Source organism: Pseudorasbora parva, chromosome 1 (assembly GCF_024679245.1).
Source record: "Pseudorasbora parva isolate DD20220531a chromosome 1, ASM2467924v1, whole genome shotgun sequence".
Lineage (NCBI taxonomy): Eukaryota > Metazoa > Chordata > Actinopteri > Cypriniformes > Gobionidae > Pseudorasbora > Pseudorasbora parva.
The window spans coordinates 9736292-9764153 of NC_090172.1; the positions used below are offsets into that span (position 1 = coordinate 9736292).

The window sequence follows — 27862 nt, forward strand, 5'->3', positions numbered from 1 at the left end:
ATAAAATGGTATGGCATATGTTACAGTAGGTCTAATGTTTTATTCTGAATCATTTTATTCTGAAACGGTGATCTGCTTGTTCTCTGTAGACTCCTCTGTACATTGTAAATCATGGTGAGACTGGACCAATCCGCTGTAACCGCTGTAAGGCCTACATGTGTCCTTACATGCAGTTTATTGATGGAGGACGACGCTACCAGTGTGGCTTCTGCAGCTGTGTTAATGAAGGTTGGTACTGTACCTTTGGAGACTGCTGAGATCTTAATTCTTACACACAGCATGTCCACACTGTTTCCTGTCTGTCAGCATATGGTAGGGATTATTTGTCTGTGCAATCATAGCTAAAGCAATATGTTTCTAAAAATGTCTTTCCACTACCTTAGTTCCAGTGCAGTATTTCCAGCATCTGGACCATATGGGAAGAAGAATGGATCTGTATGAAAGACCAGAACTGTCTTTGGGCTCATATGAGTTCATTGCCACTTTGGATTACTGCAAGGTACCAATCTTCAAAACATCCAGGTTTAAACCATGAGAATGACAAGTTCATAGATATGTCTACAATAGACACAGTCAGATTTTAAATCAAGATCTAAATAAAAATGGTAATTGTAAGATAGTGTGTAGATTATTAGAGAATGTGTGTTTTGGCCAAATTGGGTCAGCTTGCCCTGGGAAGCAGCTGAGAAAGGTTTCTTTCTTGGCTGTCACATCACATATTTAGTTCAGGTGGATGAAGTCTTGAGAGTTAACATATGACATGTTTAAAATGAGGAAAACTATTTATTCTCAGCATAAAAAAAAAAAAATCCCTTTAATTGCTAATACAGGGGCGAGTTTGAATTTGCTCTGCCAGCAGGTCAGCTGAAAGTTAACTTGCTTTTTTGGAAGTGCATAGAATGTGTAATTGCACAATATGAATGCCAATTCTATACAAAGTCAAAAGTTTACACTCACCTTGGAGTATCTGCAGAATATGAAACATTATATAATTACAGTAAGTGATTTCACATTACAAAATAATCACTGAATTAAAAAAATGACCTTGATCAGAAGTTTACGCTTAATTTATATAATGGTGTCATCACCTGGATGATGCATGACCTGGATGTTCCTTGTTCGTCCTGAGCCCAGGACATTTAAATCCTTTCCAACAGTGGCTATGATTCTGAGATCCATCTGAAGACAATTTAAGAGACTCATACTAGTGCTGGGTGGTATTACCAAAAATTTGTATCACAGTATTTTTCTAAATTATACTGGTTTTCGGTAATATGGTGGTATTCCCCCTATGTGTGACGAGGTGTTAATTATTATTATTTTTTACTGTTTGAGAGCTGAAATTCTGCTGTAGATTGACTAGAATGACCTATTTTATTGTCATGATGAGTGAATATTTTAGAAAAATTCCACACTGGAATTAATGCCCCACAACAACCAATAAAACACAGTCCTGCAACACACTCATTAACAGACACATGAATATAAAAATTTGAAAAAAATGATGCTGAAAAAAAAATGATGCTTAAGTTTAACACAGAAAAAATAAAACAGTTACTTTTTTGCCCATTCTTCTTTGAATTGTCAGTCTATTAAAGGAGTAATTCAGCGCTGGGAATATGAATCTGTATTTAAACTGGGTCATTAATGTAGTAGAAATGTGTTTTTATTTTATTTTACTCTGTGCTTTCTAGACTGAGAAAAGACAGAAAATGTATTTTTGTCTCATGGGGATGAAAGACAACAATTCCCAGAATGCTTCGCTGCCCTACGAGGCCACTCCCAAAGCTACCGCTACTGGATTACTGATCACTTTCACTTTCCCACAGTGACTGCATTCATTTTCATAAATTCAGTTCAGTTAGAGAACAGACACTACAATTAAAAACTGAACGTGTCTGTTCAATATAATATGATTTAGCCGCTTACTCCGTCTGCGGTGCGTGTCGGGTGCGTATGCTGTGCAGGATCCACACGCCCTGTTGTGCTTTCACATATGCTGCGTTTGCAGTCCGCAACTGATTCACGCTGTTGCATACCACAAACACAGCATTTATTCATTATTTAAAGTTGTTACTGAACATGGCTCGTCAGAATTGCAATTCTCTTACTCTTTCATAATAGTCAGGTTAACATACTACATTTAAACAACATTTTATTCAATTAATTAATTCATAGGCTTATTTATATAGCCTAGTACTTTAGATTTAGCTCACACAAGTGGCAAAACATTTAAACATAGGTTATAGCCTAAAATCACAAACATTTTAAATTAGAAACTCGAATAGGCTATTCAAAAACAGCCGACTCTTGTCTTTTCTTTCGTTTTTAAACCCTTTTAAAAGAAATCCTGCAGGTCATAAATAACTTTTTTTTCCCTCCAAGAAAGGATAATGGCCTTTATATCCCTTATATCCATTATGGCACTTTTTTTTAAACCTAAATGCCAGGTAAGGTGTCGTTTCCTTGCTTTTGAAATATATAAGTGAGTATATGAGTATATTTTAAATTATATCCATCTGTGGTGAAATTACTAGATTTTCGCGTCAGTACATGTTTATTTTAATGCGAACAATGTTCTGTGGCTTCAGTGCAGCACAGCAAAAAATTGACTTGGTATGAAAACGATTGCTGCACTGCTGCAGACGCAACGCACCTGGAACGGACTGACGGACAGCATCTGCGTGCAGTGTGAAAGCTGTAATCCGTTAACATGGGTGTGGAACAAAATACGTCACAGTCACAGCCCAAACGCTGCAGGAGTCAGATTACATTGACAGTCATGGATGAGCTTGTGATGAGAGCTGAGGTAAACGCGACTGCGGCATAGATTCACAGTGCATGTTCAGTCTGTCGCGGTTTCAGTTCAAGCATAACTTTTTCAATTAATTTAAGAAGTTGAAACACTCACTTTGCTCCATCATTCGAATATACTCCAAGGTTTCTTCTGATACAAATCCATATGTTAATCGCTGAAGTAACCCTTTAACTTCTGTGTATCAGAATAATCCATTGTGTCATCGTGGTCGTGATCAACTGTATTAGAACACTAAAGTAGGGACTAGTGATTTCGGATATCGATTTCGGATTCAGGCTAGGCTTTAATGCGATCTCAGCTGTGTCCTCACAGTGCAACGGGACCCCTATCAAAACAGTGTCACGCTGCATTCCGAACGTTGTTTAAGCGACATATACTGGTATTGCGGTATAATCAAAATTAAACACTGATACTCGGTATAAACTGGTATACTGCCCAGCTATATATAACTCATAAAAGCTGCAAACATTCACTGATGCTCAAGAGCCAGGGAGTGTAAACGTTTGAAACCTTTGATGCATTGTGCATTACATTCTCACGGTTCATGGTGAAAAACTGTATTCTCAAATGAACATGATTTGAATTTGGACTAAAGAGATCCATGACACATTTTTGGCTCCAGTCTGTGCCTGGGTTCCTCATCTCAGCCTGACACCATAATCTGCTGCCTGTGCTCTTCTGTTTCTCTCAGATGTTTATTAATACTTGCAGATCAGCTCCTGCACTGCTTAATAAAATCATCACAGCTGATCTCTACTGTATATTGGGCATAAAAACAAGAAGTCTTTACCTTGATCCCACTGCTTGTGTTTTGGGACATTGTAATGCATTCATACAAAACATTACAATGAAAAAGCTCTCTCATACAATTGATGTGATTATACATAATTGCAAACTTTATATGTATTCTCTGCAATATGATATGGCTAAAAGATGCCTGTAAAAAACAAGCAAGAATAGCACACTTTGAAGTACATGAACTAACATAATTCTTTCTGTGATGTTCTTTTCTGTCTTTAAGAATAATAAGCCTCCTAATCCTCCTGCCTACATCTTCATGATCGATGTCTCCTACAACAACATAAAAAGTGGACTTGTCAAACTAATATGTGAGGAACTGAAGACATTGCTTGACCGACTTCCAAAGTAAGTTGAGAGATAATGTTTTCTGTCTATATTTAAAGAAATGGGGGATAGAAAAATTATAAATCATACTTGTACTTCATAATAATTCTAATACTTGATTTTTTTTTTTCATTATTGCTTTTTAATTTTGTATTAAGACTGTGTTTAGGGAAAAATTATATTTTAAATGGTGTCTGTGTCCTTTTTCACTTTTTGTAATAACAATAATTGCAGTTCACCTCATATACCTAAAATTTGTAATACTTATTTTAATAATTTTTATATAATTATAGTATACTTTTCAAATTGTAAAATATTGCATAAACAAATTGAGAAAATGTTGTTCAAATTAGATTATTATGAAGGATATCATGTTGTAGGGTATTGCAGAATCCAGTAGATCTAAATTTAAATGTCACCAAATTTGCCAAAATTTTGATGAATTAATCAAAAGAAGGACCATATTTAATTAAATCATGATATGGAGTAAAGTCTGTGAAGTATTACATGAATATGAAGTCTGCAGATTCTCTGTGTCTGTTTGATTGAACATTGCAGTTTCGTTCGAAAAAGTCACACTTGTGCCCACCTACGTACTTTTCATTTTCCTTCAGTACTCCATCTGGGGCTGTCGTATATTCTTAGGTTTTGTACAAGCAAATTTTAACCGGTCCAGTCAGCAAACAGAGGGAATGATGACGCTGAGAACGATGACGTTGATGTCGTGCGCTAGATTGAGTTTGAGGCTAGAAAGATGCGAAAGAAACCATTCATTCCGCTGTGGCACCACTGCCGAACGTCCATAAGTTAAAGCCGGAGCAAGAACAATCTTTGCTTAGGATTGTTGGTGGACCTCCTCCCCACGGGGTTCGGGAAAAGTTTGACTTTTCCAGCTCTCTCCGTTAGTGGAGAAGGAGTTTGTTGAAGCCCTATTAGGCTGGAAATTGTTTCTTGTGGGGTCGGAATGTATTGTCATCATTTATAGGGGCTAGTCAGTGATTTTGTTGCCGTCCGTCTACAAATGAAAAATAGGAGAGTCTGGTAAGACCAGGCTAACACTTGTGCTCCTCGTGGTCAGAAATGACTGCTTTAGAAATAAATGGGTAACACATTTCATCTAGTGGAAACGTTTGGCACTGCGCCCAAACAAAATTTTACAGAAATCTTTTTTTTGAGATATCAACCTCAAATTTGGAACACAACTTATACATTTATGGCTCACAGTCTAAAAGTAAAACATGTTTTGAAAAATCTATTTTTCATATACAAATTTAACATGATTTATAAATGTTTTTTTTAAAACATTTTCAATAATCAGAACCGTGTCCATGCATTGCCTAACAATAACATCATACCTGTTATCCTATTTTCACCATGGAAACACTAAAGAGATCTTTAATATATTATGTGTTTTATTAGAAAGGTGAGCCACTATTTGGATACATCTATCGACCGAAAACGAATCACTGTTAGTCTGTTGTTTTCTTGATTTACCATGAGTACCCTGTTTTACCATGCCTAATATCGATCTAGCTTACTGCAGTGTGCAAAAAGTTTCTCATAGTAGCCACCGGGCGAACTCACTGAGTAGCATTAATATTCAAGGTATCATCAATCTACACCTTTGTTTTGAATAAGTGACCTTGATTGGTGAAAAATTACATATCATGGCTTTAATTATTAAAGTTTTTGAAAGGTATTTGATTAGACATCATTTTAATTATTACAATTACCATATCATATTAACAGAATCCAGAAAAATGAAAACAGAAAACATGGAATTTGTGAAAAAATAAGACATTTTATAGGGCTTTACATGTTTGACATGTCATGTCAGCTTCCCATGCGTGTCTGTCGACTCTGTACTGGCCAACAGGCTTAAATTTGACAGCATGAATATATCATTATGGTAGTTTTTTTATTGTTTAGACTGTAGAGATCCAGGTTTGACTGAAGATATGTGATTGCTTTCATCCCCCATCCCACACACTGACACCCAGCTCCAGGTGTTTGGCTTGGAGGATCTGTGGAGTAATGTTGAAGCCTTGGGCAGAAGCCACCCCTCCGTATTCTGTCGGCACCTCTTGGTCGAACACATGTTCATCTCCACTACTATCAGCCTGAAATGTGAACGAATCCAGCTGAAAAAGAGCCCAATCCACTGCCAAATATGGTAACTGGAGAACAAGCAAGAAAAAAGAATAGGGAAAGAAACAATTCCAATATCTCATCTTTTGAAAATGTCTGCCTGAAGGAAGTCAGGAGGTTGAATGGCTTTAGTACTGCAACATTTCCAAGTATTTAAATGTTTCGTGGGACACATGGGTCCAATTATACTGTTTATTTGGGTGACGGCCAGCTGAAAGGTGAGCTTTGATTCACCGCTGAGGAGCTTGTATATTTCAGACTTTAACTCTTTACCTCTCCTCCGCTGGTTCCTAAGGGTACGTCCTTGTTTGTTTGGGAGCTGACCTCACTCTGAAAGCAGTCCGGTAGTGCTCTCCAAATAAGCCTGTGGTATTCTATCTGATTTCTCTCCTCTGTTCCTGGCCTAGCTTGGTAGATTGCTTATAGTTAATGAAAACCACATTGGACACCCTGAGCTGATGGGGTCCGTTAGGATGCCTGATAAGAATTGTATTGGAGAGTTTGTCTCTAGTTTAATGGCAGACTTATATGGACTGTGAGTGATTCAAACCATCGCCATGTTTTACAATCTTATAAATGTAGCTATAGAAACCTACAAACTGCAGATGCAGACGCCAATGTGGAATGCTTGTATTTAAATGGCCAACACAGCTCAGATGCACATCTTCACTATCAGCTACTCCACAGTGCTCTGGTAAATCTTATTGATGAAATGTACTAATTTCTCTAAACTGATGGAATACTGAACATTTGAAATGGTGTCATTTTAAGCGGCAGTAATTAGCTCTGTTGCTACAGTCAATGTTTCCTCCTGTATGGTAATATACAAGCAGCCTAAACTATTATTTGGACACTTAAAGGTGCAGTAAACGATTTTTGAGAAACACTGCTGAAAGTGGATCGGACCGAGCATCACAAAACATTCCAATGATGGGGCATGTCCACTCATGATGTGGGAGGGTAGAGAGAGAGCAAGAGGGAGATTTAAAGAACAACTGTAGAAAGAGAGATGACTGAGAGACATTACAAAAGAGAAAAGGTCAGAGGAATATCACTGGAAAAAGAAGGGTTATGATCAGGCAAGAGCTTTAGGATCCGCTTTAATATTAGAAAATCTTTTCAGCGCTGAAGAGACCTAAGTGGGAAGGCCTGAAAATAGATGCAAAGTTGTGTTGTTTCTGCTAACATTAATAATAAAAATGTGTTACATTTATATATTGCTTTTCTGTGTACTCAAAGCGCTTTACATATAGAAGGGGGGTGGGGGGTCTCCTCAGCCACCACCAATGTGCAGCTTCCATCTAAATGATGCGACGGCAGCCATATTACACCAGACACCCACAACACACCAGCTGATTGGTGGATAGGAGCCCGAGTGATGAAGCCAATCAGCATTGGTTTTGTTCATAGACCGGAAAAAAAATATGGACGACTCGACATCATCCGTTTCTGCTTGCCAGATTTTAAGCTTTCAGGCGGCCTGCACGGCGCGGACATCTTGAGACCGAGGCAGGAAGTACAGTCGCGATATCAAAAGCCCGCCCACACTCTCGCAGATGCAGAACAATTAATTATGTTGGTGTGAAATAAACAGTTATGGAAATGTAGAAATTAAAGCTAAAGCTCCAATCTGCTCCCAAAAATTCCGAAAAAAGTCTGTTAGTGCCTCAGCGACAACTTCACTCAGAGAAGCCGTCAGTCTCAGCTGTCAATCATGATGTCACACCCCCCGTTTTTATAGCATCAAAAAACTAAAACTAAACTTATTTTAAAAACGAACACTTGAAATTAAATCATCGTGATGATACCTGCCTTCAATGACATAAACTAACTTTGGGGAAAAAATATTTAAAGTGTACTTTTATTGTTTAGTTTGCCTAGCGTCCATTAGAAAACACAGCGGGGCGGCCATACTGGGGCCGGTCACCGGGGGGCGATCGAGGCGCGAAAGCTTCAGTATCTGAGAGGGAAACTGCAGGCTTGGTTTTGCTATGTCTCACAGAACCAAGATTTGATGATGTTGTAATGTTAGCTATAGTAACAGGACAGTTTTGAGTGTCATTGTTTGTCTGGAGCTGGTGTGCTGCTTGAGATTAACTACCAACTCTCGGTTGTAAATACTCTGTAGTGCTTTATGTAAAATGTTTTGTTCTTCCTTGTCATTCATCATCTTTGCTTTATTTTACGTGAAGCATTATTTTGCTTTGCTTCAGCTATGATAGAGACATCCACTCTTACATTGTGTGTTTGTGCTTTTTTGGGGCAGAGCAATGAAGGGAGGGGTGTGTTTGTTAGGGTTGATTTCAAATATCAATAGCCTTTCTCAAAAATCGTTTACTGCGCCTTTAAATTACACTTAAAAAAATATGGGCATCATTGCCACTTGGTTTGATATTATTTCTAATGCATTTACTTAATAAAAAAAGAAAAAAAGTTGCTAGTAGTCAAACGTTAGTGGAACATGTCTATTTAATTTGTACAAACACAGTACACTCTCAAAATAATATGTAGCATATCTCAACTGCCTGAATTGTTTGTATCAAAGATGCAAAGAGTTTTGAGTGACAGGGGTCCAAAATGGTTGCTGTTTGCTTGATTTTGTTGATACTGGTTATGCTGATCGATTTTCTTATGTTCTTTGTCTTTTGAAGAGAGGAGGGAGCTGAAAGTTCAGCCATCAAAGTGGGCTTTGTCACCTACAATAAGATCCTGCACTTCTACAATGTGAAGAGTGCTCTGGCCCAGCCGCAGATGATGGTGGTCTCTGATGTGACTGAGATGTTTGTGCCGCTTCTTGATGGATTCCTCGTCAACTTCCAGGAGTCTCGGGCTGTCATCAGCAAGTATGCTCATTTCTGTCTGTTCAAGCTCAAGGCTTCTTACATTGAGTCATACAGTAGTCTGTTTTAGCATCAGTCACCATAAACCTTAAAATGTATTTTTTAATGGAATATTGCAGTATTTATTAAAAATGATCTGTGAACAACATTTTTTTTAATACAAAACAAGAATGTCTCCTCCCTCTCGCAACAACTCTTCTCAGCAGACCACAACCATCCAATCAAATACTTTTATACAACAACATTCTAATAACAACAACTTTCATAATGCATACATGTTGTTGTATATATCTGCATATTGTTTTTTTTAATACTTGGTTTATATGATACATTTGCATTAATGTTTTTTGCAGATGTTTTTATCCTAAGTGACTTTACATTAGAGGCACAATATGAATGATTTTTGGTTTTAAATAGCCAAATACGAGTAACCTTTTTTTACAGTGTCATTGTTACATACATTACATGTAGTTACTATAGTAATAATAACTATAAAATTATGCATTATTACATACCAAACCTTACCCAACCCTATAGTAAGTACATGTATTTAAATTACACAGTACTTAAATATATAATTACAGTGTAACAAAGACACAGTAAGATAAAGTGTAACCCAATGTTATATATTTTGTTGGCATGTGTACTTATATTATCCCAAATGTTTTCAGGAATGTTTTAATCTAGAGAAATAAGCCATTTTAAACAGGACACGGATCGTGTCCGTGTGTCTCCTATTAGTGAAATTATACCTGCGTTACCCTTGACTTTATTTTGTAGAAACTATGGAAACACCAAAGATGCTTAACATATTATGTGTTTTATTAGGCGGGCTAGACAACTGTTTGGAGACATTCATAGACATTGTTATATAGCTTAACATAGTTAGTCTCGTTGTCTAAATCTTTTACAGCGAGTACCATGTTTTAACATGCCTAAAATCGATCTAGCTAACTGCAGTGTGCAACAAGTGTCTCATAGCAGCTGGGAACACACAGCATATACAAAAATCTTTAATTTCTTTTTGTTTTATATTGCAAAATAACTAATTAGTGATGAAGGGTTTTGCATACATCACTAACAAAGCCACACATGTATCCATTTTGGTGTTACAGTTATGAGCGTTGACAGAAATGTATGAGTAATGAATAATTTCTCAGAGAAAGTCAACAGCTCAGACTAGATCTACAGTAATTACTTCCTAACCTTATACTGTACTCTCCCTTAATTCAAGCATGCTTTTCCTGCCTATCACAAAATAATTTTGTGTTTTATTTTCTTTAGCCTTTTAGATCAGATCCCTGACATGTTTGCTGACTCCAATGAGAGCGAGACTGTTTTTGCTCCAGTGATGCAAGCTGGTGTGGAGGCCCTAAAGGTAAAAAACAAATCTAAGAGGATGAACTATTTACCAAACAGTTTCTGGAACGTCAGTCCATCTGTTCACACCCTTTCTTAAAGTACTTACTTACTGGTTATATTTGTACATTGTTTAACAAAGGTGCACTTTAGTACTCCATGTAAGCACACTTTATTTGATAAACACAGTTGTCACTAGGGTCGTCTCTTAAATTCTTCCGGGACTATGTTCCCTCTCGTCATCACTGGTGACAGTTCTTGTTGCTTCATTACATCAATGACATGTTCATGTTTTTTTGTCATTGCTCCTAATTAAGTACTCTTAATGCATCCAAGTCCTTCACATATGTACTGATTTAAAATTCACATGAACAGATAAAACCATCAGACAATAAGAATGTTTTAGGATTTTTATATTTTTGTGATATTTTTTTCTTTTCTCTCCTCAGGCAGCTGAATGCAGTGGCAAACTCTTTATCTTCCACTCCTCCATGCCAACAGCAGAGGCTCCAGGAAAACTGAAAAACAGAGATGACAAAAAACTAGTCGGTACAGAAAAGGAGAAGGTGAATATTTATTTTATTCAGTGAAATAGCCCCATTCAAAAAAACTCCTAAATACAAGCTACATACATGCATCTGCATAAAATAGTACTAAACATTAAAATCCTGTGATTCGTGTGTGTGTGTTGTCAGACTCTGTTCCAGCCTCAGCGGGGTGTGTATGAGCAGCTGACTAAAGACTGTGTGGCGCAGGGCTGTTGTGTCGACCTCTTCCTGTTTCCCAACCAGTATATGGATATTGCCACCATGGGCGACGTGCCCTCACATACTGGAGGCTCAATCTACAAGTACAGCAACTTTCAGGTACACGTGCACATACTGAAACACAGATGAAACACAGGCTTAACAGGTTAACTAAGGTTTCGATTAGTTAACTTTAGTTAATGTATTAACTAACATGAACTAACCATGAGTGATACATTTGTTACCGTATTTGTTAATCTTTTTTAATATTAGTTAAAATACAGTTGTTTATGTTAGTTCCTTGTGCATTAATTAATGTAAACAAGATTTTATTAAAGTAGGGTATATGTTTAGGGTTAGGTTCAGGATAAGTACCTAGTTATACCCAATTATTGTAATTATTATAATATGTACATGGGGAACAGTACTGTAAAATGACTTTTTATTAATTGCTACCCTCTTGTGGTCAAACCTAAAACATTTATATTTTTATTTTCAGGTGGAGATTAATGGTCAGCATTTTCTCAGTGACCTCAGGAGAGATGTGGAGAAGTCCATCGGATTCGACGCCATCATGCGTGTCCGTACTGGCACAGGTAATAACATTAGAAAAGTACATGGACATTGTTTGATTAAACAAACTACTGTTTAAAAAGTTGGGGGTGAGTGAGATTTCATTTTATTTTTTCAAAATAAATCATTACTATAATTCGGCAAAAGGGACAATAAAGACATTTATAATGTTACAAATAATTTATATTTTTAACAAATGCAGTTGATTTAAACTTTCTGTTCATCAAAGAATCAAAAGAAAAAAATCAAGATTTCCAAAAAAATGTTAAGCTGTTTTCAGCAGTGATCATTGTAACAACAACGACGCATGAGTTTAATGTCTCGGGGAATAATTAACTCAAAAGGGATTTAATATTCAATATTCATGAATTTATGAATATGATTTGCCAGTTGTTCATTACGTATTAAAATTTTCCGATAGGGAAAATTGTTTAATTAAATACAAGTAACCCTTTATGAAATTGCTTGAAATTATCCTACTAAGTTTGTCCTGCAAATTAGTTATAGACTTTTCAAATTAATTCTCAATAATGGATTACTGCTTTACGAGCGCATGAGAAACATTAACTTTACTGATCAGGATAAGTTCAATATTTCAAATGGTCATACAGTTTACTTTACTAACATAGTAGCATAAGCAGTTAGGTAACGTTTAGATCGCAAGTTTCATTGACTTTGTGTATGTGGCAGAATAACAGATTCAACTCATTAAATGTCCTTTGAAGGTTTAATAAACACAGACTAAAAAAATAACACTACAATTCACACAGAAAGTACATACTAAATATGCATCACGAGAGTAGAAGTATAGATATTAACGAAAGAATACATAAAAGAGAATAATGAATAGACTGAAGTTAGAGAGAGATAAAAGAGAGAGAGAGAGAGACAAAGAGAGAGGGAGAGAGAGAGACAAAGAGAGTGGGGGAGGGTAAGAAACAGCTTTCCTTCAGTTCAACCAAATACGACCTTCACGGAGTTAATTTATCCCAACGGGAGAATAACACCCTCTTTACAGCAGTAAGAATAAGAATACTTGCATTCTTTTTGGTTTCGTTTTGGCTTCTCGCTTGTGTGCGTATGTGTCTCTGCGTGTCTCTACGTGTCCGGCGGTCCTTTCCGAGGTTGGGAGGGAAGCGGCTGTTTGCTTTAGCGATGCTTCGTGTTCTTGAAGATCGGATTGTAGAAGAGAAGATTTTTGGAAGAGATGAGGCCTGCTTGGAGGGCCTGCATTGGTGGCATGGCTTAAGTGCCAGCCCCCCCCGTGGGTGTTGGCTCCCACAGGGAGAGAGTTGAAGAAGTAAAAGCCAGAGAGTTTCGGAGAAGAGAAGAGTGTAAGAGGGAAGGAGGGCATCCGAGGTCCTCCTTTTATGGTCTGGCCGTAGTCCCACCCTCCAGGGTTAGACTTAACCAATGAGAGTGTTGGGGTTTCCCGGCGGGAAATTCCTCAGCAGATTTATAGCTCTTTTTTTCTGAAAGTTTGACTCAGTGGGTCTCTGAGTCTTCATACTATAATTAATGCAACAAACACACACTGCATTTTCTGAATAAGTGATATACATGGAAGTGTAAGTCGTGAAGTGAGCATTAATTTGATAGGAGACATGACATATATGAGGTTATCTGAACTAGTACTTTGTTAAGACACAGACAAAAAGATGCAAAATACCATACAGAATAAACATTTTACAAGACAGTTATGTGTTTACATATAATGTCCTGGGGTGCATGTTCATTTATAGATGGTTTGTCTATAATTTGAGGCAAAAGCTCTGTGTCTTAAACTCTTTGTGTATAAGACTTCATGTGGCCACATTCTTTCCGGCCATAAAACACCTTATCAGATGGTTTCCAGGGTAGCTGTTGTGTTGGGGGAAGGTCTGTCCATCAGCACAACTTTCAAAACCTATTTGTTAAATGTAACTGGCGATTGTGTGTTTGATTCGCCTGAGTCGCTACATAATAATAAGAAATGTTGCTTGAGTAGTAAATCAGATTGATTTCTGAAGGGTCATGTGACACTAAAGTCTGGAGTAATGATGCTGAAAATTCAGCTTTGACATTACAGAAATAGATTATATTTTAAAATGTATTAAAATAGAAGATTATTTTAAATGGATATAATATTATTTTAAAATATTACAAATTATACTGATAACCAGCAGTCATATCACCCTGTAGCCCAAGACTGGTTTCCCACTGAAGCTAAGCAGGGCTGAATCTGGTCAGTACCTGGATGGGAGACCAACTGGGAAAACCAAGTAGCTGCTGTTAGAGGGCCAGCAGAGGGCACTCACCCTGTGGTCTGTATGGGTCCTAACACCCCAATATAGTGATGGGGAGAACTATACTGTGACACGCACCATCCTTCAGATGAGACATTAAACCGAGGTCCTGACTCTCTGTGGTAAATAAAAATCACAGGATGTCCTTCGATAAAGAGTAGGGGTGTAACCCCGGCATCCTGGCCAAATTTTCCCATTGGCAATAATCCCCATATAATGACTGGCTTCATCACTCTCGTCTCCTCTCCACCAATCATCTGGTGTATGGTGAGCGTTCTGGCGAAATATGGCTGCCGTCGCATCATCCAGGGGGATGCTGCACACTGGTGGTGGTTGAGGAGATTCCCCCTTCTATATGTAAAGTGCCTAGAAAAGTGCTATATAAATGTAACAAATAATTATTTATTATTATCAGTAAATGCAGTCTTAGTTAGGCTTATTTCTGAAACATTAATAAATGTTTCTGACCCCAAACTTTTGAACGGTAATGAATATTTAACTTATGATTGTCTTAACATCTGCATGTTTCTCAAGGCTTTAGGGCAACAGATTTCTTTGGTGCCGTACACATGAACAACACTACAGATGTGGAAATGGCAGCAGTGGACTGTGACAAGGCCTTGACGGTGGAGTTTAAACATGACGACACACTCAGCGAGGAGTCTGGAGCTGTAATGCAGGTCAGTCTTCATGTCGGCCACTGAGCTTTGAGACAATGACAAGACTGCCAAAGAATACAAAAGACATTTGGGAATACTCAGTGTAACAAAACTGGTCACATGTTAAGTCGCTGACCAGTAATACGATTGTTTGATGCAACCTTTTTTTTTTTGGTAACTCAATTACATTTAAACCCTCATTGTTTTGATGTGATGCGTTTGGAATTCACTTTCTGGCAAGAGCAACACAATTGAGTTTGTCTCCTCTGGGTTTCCAGTGTGCTTTGCTCTACACCACCATTGGTGGACAAAGAAGGCTGCGAGTTCACAACCTCAGTCTGAACTGCAGCTCACAGCTCTCTGAGCTCTACAAAAGCTGTGAGACAGATGCCCTCATCAACTTCTTCGCCAAGTCAGGTGACCATCTTTCTAACTCATACATGAATGTGAATGAAAACTTCTGTCTATTGTTGCAGATTTTTTACATAATGTGGGACATAATGCCCACCTTAAAATTAACAATAATGAGATTTCAAATCAATCTTTTAATAAACTATCTTTTTTCAATCTGATGCTATCTGATCATTTTGGTTTTATGGTGATAGAAGCATCAATCACATTTTTTTTTCTGTTATGTGGTTTTTTACTTCAGTTTTAGTAATTCATTTCAAATTTACAACATTTCTAATTTCTAATATTTAATATACTAATATTAATATTACATTTTTTATACATTTTATTACCTTCATTTTTATACCTTTAATTTTCTGCACTATCTATACAGCAGCACATTTAAAAATGTAAAATAGTATGATGAGGGGATGGTTTATAGTTTCCCTTTGATGAAGTCAGTGATTGTGGTTGATACATTTGTCCTGCAGCGTATCGGGCCATGCTCAACCAGCCACTGAAGACGGTGAGGGAAATCCTGGTAAACCAGACGGCTCACATGCTAGCCTGCTACAGGAAGAACTGTGCCACTCCTTCAGCTGCCAGTCAGGTCAGTGTAACGCTTCACATTCATGTCCATCTACGTATGTTCATATGCAGTGTACATTCTTATAAAAACATAATCTTCCATCATTAATGCTTCACACACACAGCATGTGTAAAATCATACAGTTATAATGCAGCAGTGCTATTTTAGCATCCTGGCCAAATTTGCCCAATGGCCTCTGTCCTTCATGGCCTCCTAATCATCCCCCTCTCCTGATTGGTTTCATCACTCGGTCTCCTCTCCACCAATCAGCTGATGTGTGGTGAGCGTTCTGGCGCAATATGGCTGCCGTCGCATCATCCAGGTGGATGCTGCACATTGGTGGTGGTTGAGGAGATTCCCCCCTTCAATGTAAAGCGTTTTGAGTGCCTTGAAAAGCGCTATATAAATCGAACACATTATTATTATTATTATTATTTATGTACTATCATATTTATTTTTAATTCAATTTTGATTAATTTTTTAGGTTTCATTTTAATTAAGGATAACACTTTATTTTACAGTGTCCCTGTTACACATCTTACATGTATTTATAATAAAAACAGCAAATTATGCACAATTACATGCAACTAACCATACACCAATTATGTAGTAGGTAAATATAGTTGATTAATATTACTCAGTATTTAAATGTATAATTACACCGTAATAAGGACTGAATATAATGTGATCTAATTTAGTTTAAGTTTTGACCAATTTTGTCATTTGCTTTTGTCCTTATTAGTTTTCACTTTAATATTTCTATTTAGACTTAAGTTGTTTTAGTACTTCAACTATATTTTTTTAAAGTTTTAAGTTGATTGTATAATATTTATATTTTATACCTGTTTAAATTTACAGCCATTTCCTTCAAACAGAAACACAATACACAAAATTACAGGTGGAACACCTGTAAAAAAATCAATACAGAAAATTCCTTCTTATTCCCATTCTTCTTATGTCTCATTTAAACTTTTTTTGAGCGTGTATCTCCGATTTGATGTGTAAACTGAAGGCTCTTCTTGAACATTTCACCCTACAGCTAATCCTGCCTGATGCGATGAAGGTGTTCCCCGTCTACATGAACAGTCTGTTGAAGACGCCATCTCTAGTGGGCAGTACTGAGCTCTCAACAGATGACAGAGCCTTTTACAGACTCATGGTGATGGCGATGGGAGTGGAGGAAACCCAGGTCCTACTCTACCCTCGGCTCATCCCGCTGGTGAGTTACACACGCAACATGTATATCACTTCTATCATAAACTTTAAGCTCTAAACATTACAGTTTACGTGTTTGCCCTCTCTCTCGCAGCACACTATGGATGTGTCCAGTGAGTCAATCCCAGCTCCAGTGCGCTGTTCTGAGGAGCGGCTCAGCGAGTCAGGCATGTTCCTGTTGGAAAACGGGCTCTCTATGTTCCTCTGGCTGGGACAGGCCTGCTCACCTGAACTCATCCAGAACCTCTTTGATGTGCCCTCTTTCGGACACCTGACCACAGAAGGGGTATGACACACAGTTTTGTTAATTACATTTTTTTTTATTATACAGCAATTTAAATAAAGTATATGTAAGTGAGAGGTCAGAAATGATACGTCATCCCCCCCCCCCACCCCCATTTTTCCATTATATATACATATATATTATTATATCGATAATCATTTCTGAATTCTTTAATTACTTTCTTTGGTGTGCTCGAATCAGACTTTTCACCTGCAACAGCCAATCTTATTATTGTTTTTATATACTTTTTGAAAATTTTAAGTTTTTAAATCTCTTAATGGAATAAAACTGACAATATTTAAACACCGAAATAGAATAAAACCGACCAGCATTTAATCTCTTAGAACAATACAGACTGATATTTTAATCTATTTATGGTGCACTGTGTACATTTTTGCGGCATCTAGTGGTAAGGTTGTGAATTGCAATCTCCCACCGATCACCTCTCCGTTTCGAAGCACATTGAGAAGCTACGGTGGCCGGCACAGGACAAAAATTAAATCGTCGGAGAGAGCAGAGAGTAGCTAGTGCTCTATAGAGAAATTTGTCCGTTTAGGGCTACTGTAGAAAAAAATGGTGCAAAATGGAGACTTTACTGTAATGGGACCAGCGGTGTGTGTAAATAGAAATGGCTCATTCTAATATAATAAAAACATAACGGTTCATTATGTTAAGTCTTTATACACCACTGTAAACTTATGTATTATTATATTGCATTTCTGTCAAAAGATCCTTATAAATACTACACAATGCACCTTCAATAGAACCAAACTTACTGATATTTAAGTATCTTAATATCTCTTACATCTATTGTGTAGTTTACTCCATTCTTCTGTGTTCACCAGCCACTTTTATTTATTTTGGGAGCTCTCTGAAATGTGGCGCAAACATGGCAGCACCCATCTCACATTATAGATCAACTAATAAGATCATTATAAAAGGTGTTTGAACGAACATTATTACACGGCTCTGTGAAATACTTGATTCTTATTGGTCAATCGCGCATTCCAGCGGTATGTTATTTCCAGATAACAACCGCTCATCTGGGTACTACGAGTTATCTTGACCGGCACTACTTCTATGCTTAACGCTGGCGCCATCTTGTGGCTGTTAAATACTTAAACAGCCATGGCTACAATGGAAGACCTCAAGGCGGGTTTCCTTTATAAAGTTTTATATATGGATATTTTTCTTACACAAACGCATCAATTCGAATCAGAAGGCTCTATTAACCCATCAAAGCCGTGTGGAGCACGTTATTTGACGGACAGCTGCATTTTTAATGGACTTCAAAAACAGCTACAACTACTGCTGGGATTAATGTTAGCCTGGGCTTTTTAAATATAACTCCAAATGTATTTGTCTGAAAGAAGAATGTCATATACACCTATGATGACTTGAGGGTGAGTAAATCATAGGCTTGGTTTCATTTTTGTGTGAACTAACCCTTTCAGCATTCATTTTCAACATTTAGCATATGGTAAAAATAAATCTTCAGCAATAGATAAAAGCTTAAAGCAGTTTGGAACTGTTTTTCTTCGCGGAAGCTTTGCGTAAGAGCTAATAAAATATTTAAATTTAAGACAATATTTTGTGTCTAATTTATTTGAGAATAGTAGCCGTGTAATAAGCGGGATAATGTACACCAAGCCGGTTTTTATCGCAGAATAAACCCCTTCACAGTGATGCAAGACCCCTCCTCTTCGCGCCGGGGTCCTGATCACTCTGTCGGGGTTTATTCTGCGATAACAACCGGCTGGGTGTACATTATCCCTTACTTAAAGCGATACAAAACGTCAGTCATAAAGTGCTATTGTGGTTGCTGTGTTTCACATTAAGCATGACGCAGTGCCATGGAAATAAGGTGACGTGTCCTAAAATACATGGCCTTGAATTCTTGCTTAGGGCTCAGCTGAAATATAACTTTTATTTAACTTTTGCTTGTAAAGTACTTATCTTTTCTTGATTGGATTTTATAAACAATAACCTTTTCCTCTTTGCACTATTGGTCTCACTACTTGTCTTGCTTTAATCAAGGAAACGCTCTTTTCACTCTTCTCATTATGGAAATCAACGTCAGAGCTGCAGTGATAACTGTGGAGGTTTAATTGTCTTTCAGCAGACGTCATTACCTGTGCTGGATAATGCTCATTCCAGGAAACTCCATTCAATCATCTCCAGCATTTCACAGCAGAGGGCCACATCCATGAAGGTACAGCTGACTCTCACCATCTCCTCTCTCTTGCATGCGGTTTCAACATCTGTCTTTGTCTTATGATTGTTGTAAAGAGGCTTGATGCTAATTTGAATTTCAGCTTGTAATGTGAATAATGTGATTTTGAGGCAGTATTAAGATAACTAATATAATCATTTTATATTTAATTATTTCATTACTAGTAATAGTTTCTTTTATTCTGCGATGCAAACTGAATTTTTAGTTTTGCTTCGCAGAACTTTCTTAATTTTTATTTCTTCAATGTCACATGATTTTCCTTCAAAAAAATAATTCTAATATGAGGATTTGCTGCACAAGAAACATTTCTTAATATTAATGTTGAGACCAATTTTTCCTGCAAGTCAGAGCAAACCAGAGCAAAGCAGAGCTCGCTGACTGATTAAACATTTGCCGTTATCTGGTCAGCTAAACTACGAACACATCTTCCCGCTCTTTGTTCTTTTCTCAGAGAAAAGCTTAACTCCAAGTCTTCCAGAGTCGCGGTCAGAGCTGATTCGAAAGACCACCGCCGTTCGCCAGTTTCTCTTTCTGTGTTAACTAGAAGCACGCAAACGCAACTCGGCCGTCGTCATTATGGCCCCGCCCGCCGACTCTATACATGATGTGATTGGGCAGTCCAGATTTTGAGGAACACAGAATGGTATTGAGAGTGCCTAGACGACACTTGCGGGCAAATTAAATTTGCTGCCGCAAGGGTGCGTCTAGATTTCTAGGCTAGTAGTAATATGTAATAAGACCCATTATTAATAATTGATCACCAAGGAGAATTGATAGTAATTGAGCAGAAAATCTGCATATTAGGATGATTTCTGAAGGATCACGTGCCACTGAAGACTGGAGTAATGATGCTGAAAATTCAAATGTACCATCACATGACCTTTTTTAAGTATATAAAAATAGAAAGCTTGTTATATATTAATGTTTTAACTGTATTTTTGATCAAATAATTGAGCCTTGTTGACCATAAGAGACTTGTTTCAAAAGCTTAAAAGAAATCTTACTGACCCCAAACTTTTGAACAGTAGTGTACCTAAAAGTTTTTTTTTGTCTCTATCCTGGTGTGTGTGTGTGTAGCTGCTGATAGTAAAGCAGAAGGACCGAGCAGAGATGTTGTTCCGTCAGCACCTGGTGGAGGATAAGGGTCTTCACGGAGGGGCGTCTTACATGGACTTCCTGTGCTACGTCCACCGCGAGATCAGGCAGCTGCTTACTTAACTCTCACAAACACACACACAGTTAAGAGTGTTATAGCGCACAGCCATCTTCTTATAATCTCTACAGCTGCCTATGATATATGACCAAACTCTTTCTGCAGTTGTGTATGATCTTTGTGGTTGATTTCTTTCTGTTCCGCATGAGGGATGCTGGTAAGTGGGTGTTTCGATTGAACACCTTCAAATGCGCCGCATCTCCCTGTTCTGAGAAGCCATTATGTTGAGATCATCTCAATGATTTTATTAAATCATCCCTCCAGATTTATTTTACCAAAGGGAAACATTTCTTTGAATCCTTCACACAGTCGACGCACAGCAAAATGAACAAACCAGTCTCGTAATGTGTGGATTTGAGTGGAACATCTGTGCGGTGTCTATTAAATTAATAGATGACATCTTTGAGACCGAACCTATACAGTACAAAACTTGCATTTTTTCTCTTTGTATGACTTCAGGGACGAAACCATCAACATAACTGAAATCTATTCATGTACAAAAATTAAATCAGTTTTTTTTTTTAAACACCTTTGTCTTAATTTTTTTACTCATTATTTTGGGCATCATATGTTTACATTTTGTTTGTATGTTTCCAATACTTCAAAATGTGTAAAGAGACAGGGCTTTCCTGTTTAACCATTAGACATTTAAAGAAACATCAGAACACGTTCTTTAATCTAAAAGAACTGAACGTCTCTTTTATTTTGCAATCAATGTCAGTTATTATTTGTCATTTATACAGTTTTGATCTTTGAAACATTTCCAAAGTGGAGTATAAAGGGAGCAATTATTATACTAAATTTGCCTTATTTTTTCCTGACTTCTAATGGTACATCTCTGGACCAATACTGTATATTTTATTACAGTTTGAGATGGATTTTAAAGACTCGTAAGCAGCTATACCTCAGGTCACATGCATCTAGCCTTTGTACCTGCTCATTAATGCTTCGGATCAGACACACGTGTGCTTCTTCGTATTCAACACAGAAAAGATTCATTTCTGTAAGCCGAAGGCAGCCTGTCATGTACATTTCAACTTAAAGCCTTTATATAGCTGTTTTTGAATAAAGGTGTAGTCCCTGTTAACCTTGAACGTGTGTTTTGTGTTTATCTGAACTCGATGGTTTAATCATAGCTATTTCGTAGGCATCAGATTACCAATGATCTGATATACAATGAACCAGCCGTGCAATGTACATTCTGAGCGGTTTATTGACTATGTTACAAAATGCACTCATCTAATTCACAGAGAAGCTTGGGATAGGCACACAGAGCACTAGATCTGCTCCAGACAGCTCTACCCATCTTTACGGGCCAATCGCTTACACCAGGGCTATTCAAATCTTACCCTGGAGGGCCAATGCACTGCAGAGTTTAGCTCCAACCCTGATCAAACACACCCACCTGTGATTTTCTAATGATCCTGGAGACATTGATTAGCATGTTCAGGTGTGCTTGATTAAGGTTGGAGCTAAACTCTGCACCGCATTGGCCCTCCAGGGTAAGATTTGAATAGCCCTGGCTTACACCGTAAAGCAGGACCTCTGGCCCTCCAGATCCCCTTTCCTGTAGAGTTAACTCAAATGCACCTGAACAAGCTATTGAAGGTATTCAATGAAGGCTTCAGGGTTACTAGGCTGTGTCTGAAAGTTTAAAAATGCTACCTTTGGAGGAAATGATCATTAAAGGGATTCTTCACAGCTTTTTCATATTAAACTGTTATTCCCTTGACTAAAACAAGTTGATGCACACCTCTCTCGTCTCAGTGCGTGCACTTAATCTCTCTGACGCACGGTGACGATCTGATAGCATTTAGCTTAGCCCTCTAAGCCCAGTTCATTCACTATGGTACCAAACAGAGATCAAGTCAGAAGCGACCAAACACCTCCATGTTTTCCCTATTTAAATACAGTTACACAAATAGTTGAACAATCAAGTATGATGACATAAAATAAAACTTGGCGCTTTTCTAAGCGGATTAAAAAGGAGAACTATAATGTATGGCGGAATAACACTTCTGAGAGTACTTCGACTCTGCGCAGTAAAAAGTCCCGGCTGAAACATCCTCCCTCACATCTCCACCTCCCCCCTATTGACAGAAATGAGAGAGGGAGGGGTGTGTGAGGTAAACTTTACCTTTTTAATCCGCATAGAAAAGCGCCACGTTTTATTTTATCGATCGTTCAACTATTCGTGTAACTGTATTTAAATAGGGAAAACGTGGAGGTGTTTGGTCGCTTCTTACTTGATATCTAACAGATCGTCACCGCGCGTCAGAGAGATTAAGTGCACGCACTGAGACGAGAGAGGTGTGTATCAACTCGTTTTAGTTAAGAGAATAACAGTTTAATATGAAAAAGCGGAGAAGTAACCTTGGTTATCACCAAAGCTCTCCTTGTTTTCTTCTAGATCATTAGACCTGTATGCATGTCATTAGAAGAGATGTGGCCATGATGTCCTTTAAAAAAAGGGTTGGGGTTTAACCCTGGCCAAGTTTGCCCATTGGCCTTTGCCCATCATGGCCTCCTAATCATCTCCACATATACTGATTGGCTTCATCACTGCCTCTTCTTCTGCGTTCTGGCACAATATGGCTGCCGATGCATCATCAAGTTGGATGATGATGGTGGTTGAGGAGATTGCCCCCTCTATGTGTAAAGCGCTTTGAGTGCAGATAAAAGCGCTATATATATTTAACAGATTATTATTAATTGCCTGATAGAACAGCAAGACAACAAGTCGGGCTTCCTTTCAGACGCAGCCCTAGAAAGCTACAGGCAGGTGAGTTTGGTCAGGGTTGGAGCCAAACTCTTAAGGAAAGTGGATCTCGATGGGCCAGAGTTGCCCACCCCTGCCGTAAAGCCTTCTTCACTCTCTAAGCATGCAGCTCGTTCTCTCGTCGCTTGCAAGAAATTGTGCATTTCAATGTCAATGGGAAACCTCAAATACAGAAATGACAAAGCAGGTTTCAGAAAAGGACAAAAAAGGTTCATGTCATATGCTGTAACTCAATTACAATGAAGTCATACAGAAAATACAGTTTGGGGTGAGCGTTAACAAAGAAAGGCACTGATTTCTAGAGTTGGGAAAAGCTCATGCACTCTTCTCCTGGAAAAGCTAACAGGCATGCAGGCATCGCAAAACTACCTAAAAAAAGAAAGGCAGACAATCAAGTGTTCTTATTAGACAGTATATAGAACCCAAAACAAACATTATTTGCATATTCTGAATAAATAGGCAAAATGTATGATCTGAAAAAAGAGGCATAAAAAATGCTCATTTGTACGGAGACCCTAAAGGGATAAGGTGAAGGAAAAAAAATGAGATGGAGGAAAAAATATTTGTCAATGCTTTTGCGTTCTCTCGCAAATGTTTTAAGTTTACCTGAGGAACTTTTCGTTCACTCGCAAAGAGCAAAAAGGTTTTGTGAGCAAAGTTTCTCAATACATTTGAGAGAACACTAAAGCATTGACTTTTTATTTCCCCCCCCACCACCATGTCCTTTTAGGGGCTATGTACCTTGTAACTTATGAAATATTTACACACATATTAAATACAAATCAATACAAACAAATAATGTATTTTAATTTATACTATGGAGTCCCTAAAGGGACATAGTGGTGGGAGAAAAAATCATCCGTTCCCCCGAGAAACATTGCGTGCTCACAAAACCTTTGCATTCCCCTGAGAAACGTTGTTTTTGCTCGCAAAATCTTTTCATTGCCCCAAGAAACCAAAAACCCCTCAAAACTCCCAAAACCATTGTGCTCGCTCCCAACACCTTTGCTTTCCCCGAGCAATTGTGTTCGCTCGCAGAAACTTTGCATGCGCTTGCAAAACCTTTGCATTCCCCCAAGACACTTTGCATGCGCTCGCGAAAGAATATTTGCGTTCCCCCAATAAACTTTTTGTTCGCTCTCAAAACCTTTGCGTTCTCCTGAAAAATTGTAACTTTGCTCGCAAAACATTTGCGTTCCCTCAAGAAACTTTGCGTGCGCTCGCCAAACCATTGTGTTTACTTGTAAAACCGTTGCTTTTCCCCCGAGAAACTTTGCATGAGCTCGCCAAACCGTTGTTTACTCGTAAAACCTTTGCGTTTCCCCCAAGAAACTTAGCATGCGCTCACAAAATCTTTGTGTACCCCAGAGAAACTTTGCATGCACTCGCAAACAAATCTTTTGCGTACCCCCGAGAAACTTTGCATGCGCTCGCAAAAAAACCTTTCCGTTCCCCCAAGTAACTTTGTGTCCACTGCCAAAACCTCTGCGTTCTCCTGAAAAATTGTGCATTCGCTCGCAAACCTTTGCTTTCCCTCGAGAAATTGTGCGCGCTCGCAAAACCTTTGTGTTCGCACCTAAAACGTTTGCGTTTACAAGAGTTGTGCGTTCGCTAGCAAAACCTTTGCGTTCCCCCAAGACACTTTGTGTTAGCTCCCAAAACCTTGCAAAACACTTTAGAGCACTTTGAGAACAAACATCATAGAACGCAAAGTTTCTCAGGAATGCGAAACATGCAAGAAAATGCACTTTTAAGCACGACTTACTATTTTTCCTCTCATCTCATATTTCTTCACTATGTCCCTTTTGGGGCTCTGTGCTTTTCAACCCGATGTCTAGACTGGCCTGTACATTTATAAAACTCTTCTTTATCTTTAGACTTCCACGATCACTTGTTAAGCTTTGAGAAATATTGTGTTGTGGTAACTGCTCCGCGAGACCAAAATGCATGATGAAGGAACATGATTTGCCCTCAGGGATTCAGCTAAGAGTTGTACACAAATAATGATTATGATTGTAATGGAAGCTTGTTGAAACTGGGCCCGTGTGTTTCTAAAGACAGCTAAAATATTAGAATCCAAATATCGATAATTTAGTTTGGTGGTGTTATTGTGTAAATTTCCAATTTTTCACTTCAAAGTATGTTGTCAGCTTTGTCCTGACAGCTCAATTTTAAGACTAAACATTGGTCTGGGGAGTCTGCTCTACTGCACAAGAGGCGGGATCAACGAGCATAATTCAAATGACTGTATGCAATTGGATAGTCCTTCAACCAATCAGACCACAAGAGGCGTGATCAACAGGCATCTCAATCCATCATTGTGTTAAACCTGCCACTAGCGCGCCAGGTGGATAAGCCAGTCTGTGATTGGTTCCCGCAAATGTGTAACAGAAGCAGTAGACTTGAATGTACAGGTTTCTGGACTGAGCTGCAGGGCGAAATCAAATCACTGGCAGATCAGGCTGGGTTTACCCAGTCTATTGTCAGCCACATTGTGCTGTAAATTAAGTCACTTACCACTAGGTGGCAACAGTGGAGAACATTATAACTCTTGGTGAACCACATTTATAATTTAGTTTTTATGATTTCCCCACAGTTAAATAATATTCTATATGTGAGTGATGTTTAATGCCCAATAAAGGAAAATACTTCTACATTAATGTAAGCAAAAATTTGGTGGGGGTAATGCATTTAAATATCCTGAAATCAATTAAAGACGCTATAAGACAGAGGTTTGAACAATGCACTGAAAGACACAAGATACATTTCTTTGACGTTAACAGAGAGCTCTTTTTCGGACACATACTGATGGTCAAACAGAATAAAAACATAGGCTACAGGCAGCCTGACACGCTCATAAATAAACCCACACAGCAAGATGCTTTGAGAACAGTGATACAGTGTTGGAAACATGTAAACATAATGTGACATTTTTCACAAGGACTTTATAACTAAGATACATATAAGCAGCATTACTTTGTAACAGTGTTTCCTAAGACAGATACAACGTGTGCTTTGAGTCGCTACCTGTAGCTTCCAATCTATAATATAACATCTTGTTCTAGTTGGCAAATGATTTTGAACACAAAAAAAACAAAAACACAAAAATAACAGTAAAGATCTATTTTAAATATATTTTTAGAAAACATACATCTTTATCTTTATTATCTTTTCACCTGTTTTGGCTGGACCTGCTGTTGTAGTAAGAAGAACATTCTGGAATGATTCTGTAGAAATTTAAAGGCTGCAGATTCACGTTTGAACTTATGGAAAGAAGGCAAGAAGTATGAATTATTACTGATTGTTGTGCTTAAAAACGGCATGAATCTGTGTTATGTGACAAATTTGTACTACGTCGTGTGTGACACATTAGTAACAAATGAGTTGATTTGACAATGAGTGTTAAATAATGAGGGCCAACTGGTTGTTCAATCCATGAGCAATCTTTGTAAACTGTCTGTCATATATTCTTAAACTCTGTAAATTGATGCAATTTATGAATAGAGGGCAAATGTGTGAAATATACCTCTAGATGAAAAATGGCTTGGTCATTTCAATTTTCAGAAATTTGAAGAAAAAGCTGATTGATGTATCTATGGCATTGTATAGAATGGAAAAGTATTTCCATAAGGGAATGAAATACGAAAAGTAGTTGTGAATTTTCTAGCAATTGTAAATTTATACCCTTAAATTCGGAATTTATAATTTGAAATTGGTGGTTTATATCTCACAATTCTGACTTTATATTATATTGACAAGAGAGTGCAACTGTTGGGTCTGTAAGTAAAAACTCCATTAAATTTCTCCATATGGAAACTGTGAGCTACAAGGTTGCTAATCGATAGTATTTGTCCCGGCAGAATTTAATTGAAAACGACATTATCCATGATGATGTACAGAAAATCCACCAATCATATATATATATATATTTGCTGTTGGGATTGTAGTTCTTTCCCCCGATAAGTACAGTCTTCGTCTTGTACCTTTGTATTTTTGTCTGATTTTAAAAAAATACTTTTTGCTTCAAATCAAAGTTTGTAATGTTGTGATTCACCTCATAGCTGACTGGCTCGGTGCATGGTTTATAACACTTCATCAAAGACTTGTTTGAAATCCATATAGGAGAATTGATTCGAAAAAATACTTCCAGAACCAATGCCACTGAAAAAGGGGACAGCCACTGTTGCACTCTATTGCAGGTTTATATCTCGCTATTCTGAGAAAAAAAGAAAGATTTGTGAGATAAAATGTCACAATTACATTTTTTAATTCTGCCATGGAAACAAGCTTCCATAAATTGCTGTACTTTAAATAAAGCATTGATAAAATTTTTAAAACAATTGACAGGAAAAAGGACATGACAAAAATGTTAATTTTGGTTTATGGGTAAATCGCTGCTTGTAATCAGACGTGTCTCATCAAGGACTTCAGGGTTTGTGGAGTATAAAGGTGATTATATGAGCTGGCCCGCCAACAGAGTCCATTCGGACGTTAAATTATGTTCTCAAAAAGCTGCATTGATCTCATGATGTTCTCATCCTGTGGGGAGCAAACGGACACAGGTAAACACTTTAATAATGGACAGTCTTCAGGTTCAATGAACATTA

At 37.8% G+C, this 27862-nt stretch overlaps 2 protein-coding genes across 10 annotated transcripts in view; one reads left to right on the top strand and one right to left on the bottom strand.

Annotated features, from left to right (window-relative positions):
* Positions 1-21570, top strand: part of sec24d (SEC24 homolog D, COPII coat complex component) — a 30758-nt gene extending 9188 nt beyond the window's left edge. Inside the window, exons 9-23 of one of the 2 annotated variants that reach the window (XM_067419700.1) lie at positions 90-228; positions 384-499; positions 3840-3964; positions 8743-8934; positions 10216-10309; positions 10740-10856; positions 10986-11156; positions 11536-11632; positions 14429-14574; positions 14832-14970; positions 15435-15553; positions 16572-16751; positions 16842-17033; positions 19150-19242; positions 20341-21570. In XM_067419700.1, coding sequence (XP_067275801.1) covers positions 90-228; positions 384-499; positions 3840-3964; positions 8743-8934; positions 10216-10309; positions 10740-10856; positions 10986-11156; positions 11536-11632; positions 14429-14574; positions 14832-14970; positions 15435-15553; positions 16572-16751; positions 16842-17033; positions 19150-19242; positions 20341-20481 — 2061 coding nt within the window. In that variant the 3' untranslated portion in view covers positions 20482-21570. The remainder of the gene's footprint in view (positions 1-89; positions 229-383; positions 500-3839; positions 3965-8742; positions 8935-10215; positions 10310-10739; positions 10857-10985; positions 11157-11535; positions 11633-14428; positions 14575-14831; positions 14971-15434; positions 15554-16571; positions 16752-16841; positions 17034-19149; positions 19243-20340) is intronic. The other variant, XM_067419773.1, reaches the window with a different exon arrangement.
* A 1254-nt stretch (positions 21571-22824) lies between these two features.
* The window catches only part of kcnip4a (potassium voltage-gated channel interacting protein 4a), a 364749-nt gene continuing 359711 nt past the window's right edge, over positions 22825-27862 (bottom strand). For all 8 annotated transcript variants that reach the window (XM_067419938.1, XM_067419872.1, XM_067420441.1 and 5 more), the window contains one exon: positions 22825-27794. In XM_067419938.1, the coding sequence (XP_067276039.1) occupies positions 27747-27794 (48 nt within the window). In that variant the 3' untranslated portion in view covers positions 22825-27746. The remainder of the gene's footprint in view (positions 27795-27862) is intronic.